The following is a 13065-nucleotide window of genomic DNA, read 5'->3' as shown; positions in this document are numbered from 1 at the left end:
AGGTCTCCGACAGAGCCTCGTGCTGGAAACCCCGCGCGCTTCTTGGCCGCTTAGACTGCAGGGGTCTTCAACCTTGGCCCTTTTATGACTTGTGGACTTCAATTCCCAGAATTCCTCAGCCAGGCAGCTGGCTGAGGAATTCTGGGAGTTGAAGTCCACAAGTCATAAAAGGGCCAAGGTTGAAGACCCCTGGCTTAGAGAGCCTCGCCGCCTGTGCGCTCGAGAACGAGCAGGGGAAGCGAGCGTCAGTCCGCAGCCCCTCAGCAGCGGACTGCGCCGCACTACCGAGGGAATGCCGGACGGCGGTCGCCCCAGCCAAAAGAACAAGAGACACGTGCCCGCGGACACGTTTTCTCCCCCCCCTCCCCCGGCACTTTCCGCGGCAGCGGGATAGTCTCCTCTCGCTCTAGCTTATTTTCCAGAAGCGCCGTGTTTTTTTTTTACGCGCCTGTTCCCGCTCCCCCGGCGCGTCCTCGACCGTTCTCCCATCTTTGATCGGAAGACGCTCGCCGCAGTCCCAGTCGTTTCTGAGTGCTACCTCCGGACGGTGGAGGCTACCTCAGACACAGGGGAGCGTCCTCGGGGCCTTCCCGGTTATTTCTGAGAAAGTTCTCCCTCGCCCCAAAGAGAGGCCGCCGTCGTTTCAACACCTTCCGTTTGCCCAAACCGGAGCCCGGCTTTTAGGAGGACGCCGTCGTGTCTGCTCCTTCGATCCTTCCCTTGTAAAAAGACAAGACACCACCACCACCACTACCACCATCCCGAGTTTCCTCCCTCGCGCTTTCTGACACAGCTTCCATATATCGTCGCTCTCTCCCCCCACCAGCCATCCCAACTCATCCTTGGTTTTTCTCTCACCACACTTCTACAAGCACCTCCGGGACTGGGACTTCGGTCCCCACAAAGAAGAGACGGGGGATTTAAAACACACGTTCTGTCACCCCAATATTTCTCAGTCATCCTCAGTATCAATTCTAGGTGCTTTAAGCCTTCTCTCCCCCCCCTCCCTTCTGCCAGCTCGTACGAGTGTATTCATGGCGGGAAAGCGAGGGATGGCCGCCGTACCCCCACTTCTCAACAGCAACGATGCCGATTGTGGCTCTGAACCCACGCAAATACTCCCCCTCCGCGACCGAAATAACCGCAGCTGTCACAGAAAACTCCCGTTCTTCTCAACTCCGTCTGCCCCACCGTCGTCCCCTCCCCGAAACAGCCTCCGCAACAGATGCTACCCCAGCCCACCAGCATCGTCTCCCCATCAACGCCACGTCGAAAGCCTCTCTCCCCAGGCTTTTGACTCCAACGGCCCAAGGTGAACCCCTCTGTCGCCCGATAACTACTACGGTACTAGAAATCCCGGTCGGAACAACCACGCCGAGGCAAACGGCAGCGTTTCTCTCTTAATGACCCCCCCCACACACACACACACACAGGACTTCATCTTACCAATTCTTTCCATCTCCTGTTCGGACACCCACCCGCCCACCCTCCGGAAACCCACACACTCCCGAGAGTTTGCTAAGCTTAACGCTAATTCGCCGCCGGCCGAGCATCTTTGCTCGAGGTGGCTCGTTTCAAATCTTCGGCAAAATGTATACTGAAGGTATTGTGTGTACGTGCGTCTGGAGCGCGTGTGTGTGTGTGTCAGGGGGGCTAACCTTAGATGCCCCCTCCTGCCTCTCCGCCCCCGCCCCACACCACCACCCATCATCATCATCATCATCACACGAGGGTCCTGGGCGGTCTTGCTCATTGGCTGCCCGCTTACCTTTTTCAGCGCGGACATTCTAGTGCATTATTCATTTAGCGTATTAAGTGGGTTGCGTGCAGCGTTCAACGAGTCAGGTGAAGGAGAAGCCGGGGCAGGAGGAGATAGTAGTGGTAATAACAGTGGTGGCAGTAGTGAAGGTGAAGAAGAAGTAGAAGAAGAAGAAGAAAAGAGGCAGAGAACTATGCATAATAACATTATCTCCCGGGTGTATTTGTCTCATAGACTCGCGCGCGGCCGACACACATTCGGAAAACGGCGCCGCTGGAAGTTCCCTTGTCGCGGTCCAGGCGCAGCCGGCTTGCTCCGTGGGAAAAAAAAAAAAAAAAAGAGCGGCCGTGCGCTGAGCAGAGCGGCTTTGCTCGCTGCTGCCGCTGTCTCCGAACCGCTCTCGAGGCGGAATTCTCACGTTCTGCGCAGCCGCGCACGGTCTCCCGCACCCTCCCCCTTCCAGAGCTCGGCGGGCGGGGCGCGGTTCAGTCCCCGGCCAGGCAGCCCTAGAGGGGAGAGGTCTTCCCCGCCCTTGGAACGCTGGCGTAGGGACCGCCCCCTTCAGCGCAAGGGCCAATGGGAAGCCAGGGCTTCTGCGGATAGATACGCCGGATGGAAAGAGGAAGGTGGGAGTGGGTCGGAGCTTCAGCAACAGCAGCAGGAGAAGGAGAGCGTGGAGGGCTTTTTTCCACCTCGTGCCTGTGATCCTCCCTTTGTGAGGGGTGTGAGCCTTTCGTTGCTTTTGTGGGACACATGGCCTTGAAAAGGAGGAGAGAAGGTGAGGCGGCGGGGCGAGCTGGGGAAACAGGCAAACAAGAACCTCACTGTGCAGGAAGCAGAGAGCTCAAGCGGGGACGGGCTGGACAAATATCCCCCCCCCCACCCTCCTCCCAAGTATAGTAGTGGAGTTTGCTGCGATCGGTAGAGAAGAAGGCATGGATAAGGCACTAAAAGGCTAACGAGAAGAGCCTCAAGACGTTTCTGCTGCCAAGGGGTGAGAAGATTAGAAGAAGCTGTGGAAAGAGGTCATCAAACAAAGTGGATGAGAGAGAGAGAGACATTAGGTTTGCTCATAATGCCTGTCACATGGGTCGGTGGGCAAAGTAAGGTCCTATAGAACAGCGTTTCCCAACCTTAGGAACTTGAAGATGCGTGGACTTCAACTCCCAGAATTCCCCAGCCAGCATAGCTGGCTGGGGAATTCTGGGAGTTGAAGTCCACGCATCTTCAAGTTCCTAAGGTTGGGAAACGCTGCTATAGAAGTGAAGCTGACAGGTGACACAGTAAGGTTTATCTGTTTCGGTTCCACCTCCAGGTAATTCACACATGAGTTGCCAGGAAGCACGGATCAACCTGCAGGCCAGCAAATCTGAGGAATGCCATACCAGGAAAGACTGGACTCTGTTATTAAGAAGTCACATATCCTAAGATCCCAAAATTGGGGGAATGCTGAATGTCAACTTGGCTAGAAAAGATACCTTTCAATTGCTAAAGAAAATGTGTTTGTCATTTTTCAGCCAAGTGCTGAAAAATATTTCAGTGAGTGACTGATGATGAAATTATATATTACTAGTTTTTATTTCTCTAATATTGCATCGCATACATATACAAGTTTTAATGTTTTTAAAAGAATGCCTGGGACCTTGAGATGAATTGATCTATATACCAGATAAAGCTAATTTGTCAGGAATGCAGCAAACCACAATTTTGAAATTGAAATTGTCTGCTTACAGAGATAGACCTACTATTACATAAGTGAGTCAGCTCCATCCAGAGTGGGTAGGGGGAAATAGGTAGTGATTGCCCAAGGACAAGACTACCAGGAAAAAAGTGTCACATGGTCTCCCAGTCCCCCCTAAATTAACTTGCAGTTTTCAGATATAGTCAAATAGCCTGTCCTGATGTCAATGTTAAAATAAGACAACAGTGGGATTTGGTATTTAAACTGGAAAGGCTGATAACTTATTCTTCAAGCTGCTAATAACTTGCATCAGTCTTATAACTAAACCTTGGAAGATAAAATAGAGTGATCAATGCACTACCTACTAAAGGAGTTGCATTATTCTAAAATTATGCTTGTAAATATGTTGGGAAGATTTTTGTAGTAAATTTTGGAAGTTTTAAATTCTTCTGGCTAGATTCAGAGGGAAATATCAGTGAACAACCATTAGCCTAGTATAGGCCAAAATGCATTCTTGACTGCTATGTATTTCTCTACTTTTTACCTTCGTATGGTGGGATGGCATTCATCATATCTGCTGTCATAAGGAAGTCCTAATGTGGAAGATGCAAAAGTATTTGTTTATTTAATATTTATATCTCACCTTTATAAATTACTCAAGGCAGCGAATGTACCTAATTTTCCTTCCTCTCCTGTTTTCCTCACAACAACTCTGTGAGTTGGGTTGGACTGAGAGAAAGTGACTTGGCTACCAGCCAGCTTTAATGCCTAAGGCAGGACTAGAACTCACAATCTCCAGCTTTCTAGCCTGGTGCCTTAATCAATGTCTAGTCAGGGTTGTCAAACTGCTGGCCCACAGGCCGGTTGCATCATGCAGAGGCTGCACCCACCTCAGCTCCAGCAAGGCAAAAAAAGTTGCAATATGTCGCAACTTGTCATGTGAAATGGCGAGTTTGACACCCGTGGTCTAGGTCATTATTCCTGTATAAGTGAGAAGTTTATAGAACTGGTATTATGGCAGGAACATAATGGCATGATATGAGTGGGGCTGCATTTCCATGAAAATTATAAATTATTTCCACTGGCTGTAATATCTTCTGTGGAGCCTGACTATAAATCAAAATATTGTGAAAGTAGAGAATCTTATCCAGAATGGGTGTTTTTTAAGGGGAGGGGGGCAAAGTTAGTTATAGCTTAATTTGCCTTAACTTCAGTTCTGTATTAACCAAAAGGAAAGGGTAAACTGTAGTTAACCGTCCCTCCTGGCTCTCAAAAGACAGCAAGTCACAAATTAGGGCTATCACGACTCCAGGGTTCTTTCCATTTGATTTTTAGGACTTTATTGGTATACAGGATGTGATCTGAAATGGTATATGTAGGCGGCATGGGGCAACCCAGCCATGATGATTTATTTTTTTTCTGTAAGAGTTCATTAAAAAAAATTGAATCAGGAAGCATCACCTGACCAGTCATTACCAAATCACAATCAAGATACCTGCCCCAGAGCAATCCAGAACTTGGAATGTCTGGTGCCAAACTTTTGTATGCCATGAAAAGGTTTCCTGAGTTGAGGGAAGATGGAAATTGCTAGATTCACACCCAACAGTATGCTATAAAATGCCTCGCTTAATTTTGCCTTTTGTATGTTCCTATGATTTCAACTATTGTCCATTGTAAATCTCAGTATAAGATGTGTAGGCCCAGCTAGATGGCAGTACCGAGCTGACCTTGACTGACCTTTAAAAAGTAATCAGGGTTGGACCTGGTTAGTGTTTATATGGTAGATATAAACACCCGAAGGCAGGACAAGAAGCAACTGATGGAAACTAACCAAGGAGAGAAGCAACCTGGAACTAAGGAGAAACTTCCTGACAGTTAGAACAATTAACCAGTGGAACAACCTGCCTCCAGAAGCTGTGAATGCTCCAACACTGGAAGTTTTTAAGAAGAGACTGGACAGCCATTTGTCCGGAATGGTAGTGTTTCCTGCCTGAGCAGGGGGTTGGTCTACATGACCTCCAAGGTCCCTTACAACTTTATTATTATTATAAAGTCTTTAGGTTAGATTTGGAAAGTGAAAAAAATATCCTGGAAGAAGGCAGTAATGAATCTCTTTATAATATTTCCAAAGGAACTTAATGAAGATATGCATTATTATATGTGAAGATGTCTAATATAACGTCTTTAAAAGCCATGGTTCTAAACACTTTGTATGTGTGAACCCAGCCAGAGAATGTAAACAGTGATGGGTTGCTTGTTAGAGGAATAAGTCTTAGTTTGTCAGTAATGCTAATTGGGAGTACTAAGTTATGATTTGTTCAACCTTTTCAGATAGTGGGAAAACCTGAAGAGTAGCAGTTGGACACAAGGAAAGAGCATAAATGTGCATTTACAATATTAGTTTTGGTTATCTGTTTAATCTATTAAAAGGTTTCCCGTCATTTAGTTATTCCAGTGAAATTAGGAATGACAAAGAGAGCTAGATTTTTCACAATTTTAAAATGTAGATAAGGGTTCTTGAAATGGTTGTAAAACCATAGATTCATTTACCATTGGAACTTCACTGTTGAAGCAAAGGAACAGCTTATCCTTTGGGTCAGCAAAAAACTTAACCAGTGTAATTGTCAGTTCCACTCTTCCTTTACAGCTGTTCTGGCCAAATTATGTGATTCTAACTGATGGGTGTGCTAATACACCCTTCTGTTCGTCTCTCCAGAGTGTGCCATTCTTCCCCTTGGTAAATGTCATCTTTAGCATGGAAAAGCCAAGCTGTTTTATTTATTGATTCTGTGTCATTTTTGCCCATTGCAACATTTCATCTCCGCAGAAGTTCACCAGCACACCAGTTCAGGTTTGCACAAATCCGCCTCTGCCCTCAATTCCCCTTCTCTTTTAAGTTTTATTTGTAAGAATTTCATATATATCATTTGGAGCTAGAAGAGAAGGTTGACCACATTAAGGAAATTGACAAAAACTGTTCGGAATTTGGAGATATTTATCTCTCCTTTCCTTGAACTGTTTTGCATAATCATCTCTCTTCAATAGCATAAGGGGTAGTGCAATATCATGCTCATGTATAATGGGTAAATTGGGGAGAACAAGAGATCGGAATGGGCTGGAAGAAGCAACTAGGTTTATATAAGCTAGGTATCTTTACAGGTACATTTTGAAAGGCGGAACAAAGAAAAGATCTAGTTTTAACTGAGAAGCAGCAGATGCTAGCCATTCAAGGGGAAGGTGATAAAACCATACACACCTGGTACAACACCCAGAGACAGTTGTTTTGCCCTTCCTTGTTTGTTTATGGCCTTCAAGCCAGTCTTGACTACTGGCAATTGCCTGGACATTTGCTGCAGTCTTCTTGGCGACATTTTTTCTTTCAGAAATGATTTGCCCTTCCCTGCTTTTTAGGGCTAAGAAAGAGTGACTGGTCTATCGTCACCCAACCGTATGGGATTAGGGCTCACAATCTCTTGGCTTTGTAGCCTGATGCCTTAACCACCATACCAAATTGGCTCTCTTCTTGCGTTAGCTGCTACAAAACAATATTGACTTTATAGACAAAATCTTAAAGTGATTGGATATGATTTATGTACCCTGTTATAATGAGCCCCTGTCACCTTTAACAGGAAAAGTTTCTTTTAATCTGCAGCACAGTGAGTACAGACAGGTTTAATATTGGGCTGAGAACTAGATAAGTCTGGTATAATAAAGGAGGAATATGGGTTGCTGGAATATACTGGAGTCTGTTTAAACTTCAAGTATTTTGTCTTGTTACTTCTGTACATTTTACGTCATCTGTCCTTTCTGCATGCTTCATGTTTCTCCTCTCAATTTCCCTTTTAATTAATTTTCCAAATTAAAAATAATTTCTTTAGCGTTAAAATTTTTGGCTCCTTTCTTCAAGGAGACTGGAACAGATTCAACTTTCATTTGTACAAAATCAGCTCATCAGAAGTCTATACTGTACAGATCACAGAATTTTTACACAATTGATGTCGGTTATGCCCTTTTTTCATTGTAGAATCTTATTTGCTTATTTGGTTAGTAAAGCATAACTTAGAACAGAACCTGAGGTAACAGAAAATTAAAACCCCTTTCTTGCCATCACGTATTTCTCTAAACTTTATCAAAATAGGTAGTTTGTTTTGGTATCCTATTTCTTGGATGAAGTATATTTATGGAAGGTTAGTTAATGGAAGGTTTCAGTACTAATCTAGGATATTTTTCTTGTTAGATATCATATGATACAGATGATGGCAGGGGTCCGGAGTACCTGAGGGAACACCTGCTGCCGGCATCGACTTCCCTCCGCCCTGTGCGTTCCCACAGAGAGGGCCTCCTCAGGGTGCCACCGGTCAGAGAATGTCGACTGGTGGCCCCCAGGGGGAGAGCCTTCTCTGTGGGCACCCCGGAGCTATGGAATCAGCTACCGGTTGAGCTCCGGATGGCGCCTGACCTTCGCTCCTTTCGCCGCGAGCTAAAAACATACTTTTTTGAACAAGCTGGCCTGGCCTGATGAAGGGATTGGGGGGGGGGGTTTGTTATGGTTAATTTATTGAGTTTTAAAGATGTATTTTAGTATGTGGGCATTTATTTAATCTTGTTTTAACTTTTGTAATCTGTATTTTTATTCTTGCCCTGTTCACCGCCCTGAGTCCTTCGGGAGAAGGGCGGTATAGAAATAGTATTAAATAAATAAAATAAATAAAAATTTTCTGTTATGTTGTCCCTTCAACAGTAAAAAAAGTAGCCATTTTCTACTAGCTTTGAATTCTTATCAATTTCCAGGGCCAGTTTTCTTAATAAGTAGTAATCCAAAAATGACAAGGAAAAGATTCTTTGCATTTATTATTAAACTGAAATCATTAATATCACATTTGTTTTTACATAGCTTATTTCTGAAAATCATACTTGTCTGAATTATGTATTAATAAATGTAGATATTTAGTGTTTCTGCCAGCATACTTTATAGCCTAGAATTTTGCATACCTGTAGATCCATTTTTAAAAGGATCTAAAACATGAAGGTGCTCTTGTATGCACTGACTATATATAGGAAAATGTTTCTCATTCATATAGAAATAACAAAGATGAGTTACAGAGCTATTTTTCAAATAAAGCTTAAATATTTTGTTGTTTAGGAACAGTTTTGAAAAAGGTGCATTTGCAGATATGTGTGAAAATGCTCACAACCTCTGTCAGGTGTTCAGGGGAAGTGGTTGAGCAAAGGGTCTCATTGATGTTGAGGTTACTGAAATTTATGGGCATGAAATGTTACAGGAGATCCACATTTGGAGATCTGCATTGTTTGCCCAGATCTTTTTTATTAAAGGTATTGTTCTTATTAAGAGAGAAAATAGACAAAATAAAAATCACTGTGGGCTGGAGATTCGATCTTGTGAGCCTTATATACTTTATAGAATGCCCTATGAAACTATAATGGTGAATTGCACACATCTGAAAATAGCTGTAGCTTTTTTCTACCTCTGATTCACACAGCTGTTTTTTTAATATTTATTTATTAGGTTCCTTTTCATCCCTTATTGCATTATAACTAATAATGTAATATTACTTATTACATTATTACTTACTATATTATATTACTTACTTGCATTTAAGTAATGTAATGTTGTAATAATATAAGCAGATACACCTAGTACTTCTTCCTTTTCCTATTTTCCCCACAACAACAACACTGTGAGGTGGGTTGGCCCAAAATCACCCAGCAAGTTCCCTAAATAGCTTAAGATCTGACTTCTTTTCATATGTATCTAGTAAGTAAGTACTTCTGCCAAATGAAGTGATGGTGGCTGATCATTGGTGAGCAAAGTTCTTTTTATAGTGATATCAAAATGGCTTCCGCAAAGGCATTTGCCAAGTGTTATCCTTCTGATGTTTTAGATTCCCAGTGAAGACGTTTTCATTCAGACATTTATTTATATTTACAACATTTCTTTTTGTTTGGAAGATTTTATGTATAAAATTCTGAACAATTTTTGAGCGACATGTTTTTTTATGTTATTAACTGTTCCATTTGGTATTTTAGTAGTACATTTATGAGCCCGCCAGCTATTCATCTTTAGGATAACTGTACTTATATAAATATAGCAATGAAGTATTGCCCATTGACAAGATTGTTTCTAAAGGGTCTCTTTAGCAGGAGCTTTTTTTTTTTTTTGAATAGAGAAAGAAAAGGAACAAACAGATGTTACTGGTTTTCCACTTGGCAATTTGGTGTACTGTGTAATTGGTCCTAGTGAAAGCACAAAACAGGGCTAATTTTCTCTTCATGCATTCTGCACCTCCTATGATGATGTCACATTTTTTGCAATTAGTTTCTGGATACATCCTAGGGTAGCTTGCACTGCAATTTCATCTCGTAAGTATAACCATTAGATATTGCTATTTATTGTATTCTCTTTTCTCAACTTTGTTTGTTCTTTAAGTTTTTGAACTGCTAATCTTCAGAATATAATCTGTAGGGATAAAGGTGAAGTGGGGCACAGGTAATGCTTGGTTTGTGATCACTATTGAGCCCAAAATTTCTGTTGCTAAGCAAGACAGTTGTTAAATCAATTTTGCTCTATTTTATGAGCTTTTTTTTTAACCACATTTGTTAAGTGAATCACTGCAATTGTTTAGGTTATTACCGTAAGTGAATCTGGCTTCCCCATTGACTGCTTGTCAGAAGATCACAAAAGGTGATCACATGTCCCCGGGACACTACAACTGTCATAAATGCTTATTACGTAATTTCTTTCCAACATAGCATTGGATTGGAAACTATAAAAGGAAGGACAATTGGTAAGACAAAACTCAACTTCTCAAGGGCCTGAAGCAGGCTAATTGATGTTTCCATAGTTCTTTTTTAAAATAAATAAATAAATAAATAAATTTCAAACTGATTGGGAATAATGAAATAAAACACCAGATGGATTCCAAGGCAGTGTGTGTTTGAATACTAGCAGAGATTATTGTAAGGCAGGAATAGTGAAAGACCACAGTGCTTGGAAGGCAGTAGTTGCAGTGGATAGCTTAATGGTACATATTGGTTGAGGCACGTTGTTGGATTGATTCCTGGATTTAAAGGGGCTTTTTCTTAGCTTTTTCAAATTGTATTAAGTCTGCTCTAGATTTCACACCAATGTTCATGTCTGCTTCCTACCTTAAAATGGCGAAAACTATGCCCAGTTGTTTTCAGTAGAGGCAGAGGATTCTAGATATTGCAAAAGCTGGATTGGCAAGCTCCAAGAGACCCTGAGGAATGAAGTTGTCCATCCCTGTTGTAGGCCACATTAAACGTGATCTACTGGCAAGTACGGTTAACATCTGAGTCTTGTCTGTGAACACAGATTTGCACTTGGCCAGCATTCCTTTGAAATTGGAATAGTATGATAGAGAACCTTGAATGTACTCTGTCAGTGCAAGAGATTGATTTGTGAGTGCAGGGTTTGTTCATTTGTGAATGCAGTGGTGTAATATTTGTTGCAGGTGATTGATAAGGAAAACTAGGGATATAGAAACAGCATTTTGGCCCCTGGACAAATACAACAACGGAGCCTCTTTAAGTTTAGAAAACGTCATCCTTGCCCTCAGTTGCTAGACTACATTCTTGCTGCTGTATTCTTCTTTTTTTTTATTGAAAAGTTTTAACATACATTTTATCTTTAACAGTCCCCCCTCCCCCTCCCCTCCCCCTCCCTCCCTGCCCCTCTCCCTCCCCCGACTTCCCAGAGCTAAGTACAAGGTATAAAAACAAAAAAAAAACAATCATAAACATCCATATGCTAACAACCATAAACTCTAAAATCTATCACTCTCTAGCTCATATAGGATAACTACAAACACTATTAATATTAAATATATAAAAAAAAAGAAAAAAGAAAGGAAGACTTATTCAAATGCTACATGAAACTTTTTAGTCCCATATTTGTTCTGGATATACTCAATCCATTTTCTCCACTCCATAATATAACGTTCTTGCGAGTGATCTTTCAAATAAGCCGAAATCTTTGCCATCTCTGCCAGGTCAGAAACCTTTAAAGTCCATTCTTCTATAGTCGGCAGTTCCTTCTTCTTCCAATACTGACCTATTAAGAGTCTTGCTCCCGTAATTAAATTCAACATCAGCTTAGTGTCCACAACCGTAGCATCTGTAATTATACCCAACAAAAAAAGTTGCGGACAAAACTTTATCCTTTGCTTGAAAATCTTCTGCATGTTCCACCAGATTTTTATCCAAAAGACCTTAACCTTTTTACAAGTCCACCATATGTGAAAATATGTTGCATCTTCATCGCCACACCTCCAGCATTTGGGCTGATAATTCGGATACATACTTGCAAGCTTTTTAGGATCTAGATGCCATCTATAAAACATTTTATAAAAGTTCTCTCTTTTGAGCTTGTGTAAATTTTACGTTCCTCACCCAAATCTTTTCCCATGTGTCCATTGTAATAACTTCTTGGATGTTTTGGGCCCATTTTATCATACAATCTTTAACAAGTTCTGTTTCTGAGTCAATTTCTATCAATGCAAGATATATCCGTTTAATATGTGCTGGACCCTGATTTCTAATTTGCTTTATCAGATTTTCATCAGTCATTGTAAAACCAGTTTTCTGATCTTCTTTCTACCTGGCCCGTAACTGAATATATTGAAACCAAGTTTGAACAATCTTCTCATCTCGCAAGAGGCTGTATGGTTTCAGATACCAGACATTTCTTTCCAAACTTAAAATCTCCTTATACGTAGTCACATCATGTTTAAAACCAACATTTATATTTTCTATTGCGTGTTTTGGGATTGCCCACAATGGTATCTTACCGTCTAACTTATGTCTATACTTCTTCCAAACTCTCAACAATGCCTGTCTTAAAATATGCACTCTAAACACATTATCTACCTTCTTATCATACAACAAATATGCATGCCAGCCAAACAACAAGTCGTGGCCCTCAAGATTTAATAATCTCTCTTGTGTCAAATTAATCCAATCACTTATTCCTGCTAACGCAGCAGCTTCATAATATAATTTAAGATTGGGCATTTTAAGACCACCTCTCTCACGAGTATCCTGCATAATCTTAAGTTTAACTCGTGGCCTTTTCCCTGCCCAAACAAATTTATTGATACCTCGCTGCCATTCCTCCAAATTAGAATCTTTCTTAAGAACCGGTATCATTTGAAATAAAAATAAGAATTTAGGCAGGACATTCATTTTCACTGCTGCGATTCGCCCCAACAAAGACAATTGCAATTTTTCCCAGCTCTCCATTTCTTTTTGAATTTTTCCCCATAATTTTTCATAATTATTTTTATATAACTTTGTGTTAGAGGGCGACAGAAGCACCCCCAAATATTTGACCCTTTTAACAATCTCAAATCCAGTTAATCCTTTGTTCATTTGTGAATGCAGTGGTGTAATATCTGTTGCAGGTGATTGATAAGGAAAACTAGGGATATAGAAACAGCATTTTGGCCCCTGGACAAATACAACAACGGAGCCTCTTTAAGTTTAGAAAACGTCATCCTTGCCCTCAGTTGCTAGACTACATTCTTGCTGCTGTATTCTTCTGCATGTGTGCATTATGTTTGTGACAGATGCTGTTCATACTGTGCAA

At 41.8% G+C, this 13065-nt stretch overlaps 1 protein-coding gene across 6 annotated transcripts in view; it reads left to right on the top strand.

Annotated features, from left to right (window-relative positions):
• The first annotated feature begins 2368 nt into the window (after positions 1-2368).
• ERICH1 (glutamate rich 1) overlaps positions 2369-13065 on the top strand; it is a 92476-nt gene continuing 81779 nt past the window's right edge. For all 6 annotated transcript variants that reach the window (XM_083348167.1, XM_083348166.1, XM_083348165.1 and 3 more), the window contains exon 1: positions 2369-2537. In XM_083348167.1, the coding sequence (XP_083204293.1) occupies positions 2513-2537 (25 nt within the window). In that variant the 5' untranslated portion in view covers positions 2369-2512. The remainder of the gene's footprint in view (positions 2538-13065) is intronic.

This window comes from Vipera ursinii (assembly GCF_947247035.1).
Source record: "Vipera ursinii genome assembly, chromosome: 1".
NCBI classification, from domain to species: domain Eukaryota; kingdom Metazoa; phylum Chordata; class Lepidosauria; order Squamata; family Viperidae; genus Vipera; species Vipera ursinii.
Note: the sequence above shows the minus strand (reverse complement) of the source record. Positions and strands in the feature narration are given on the sequence as shown.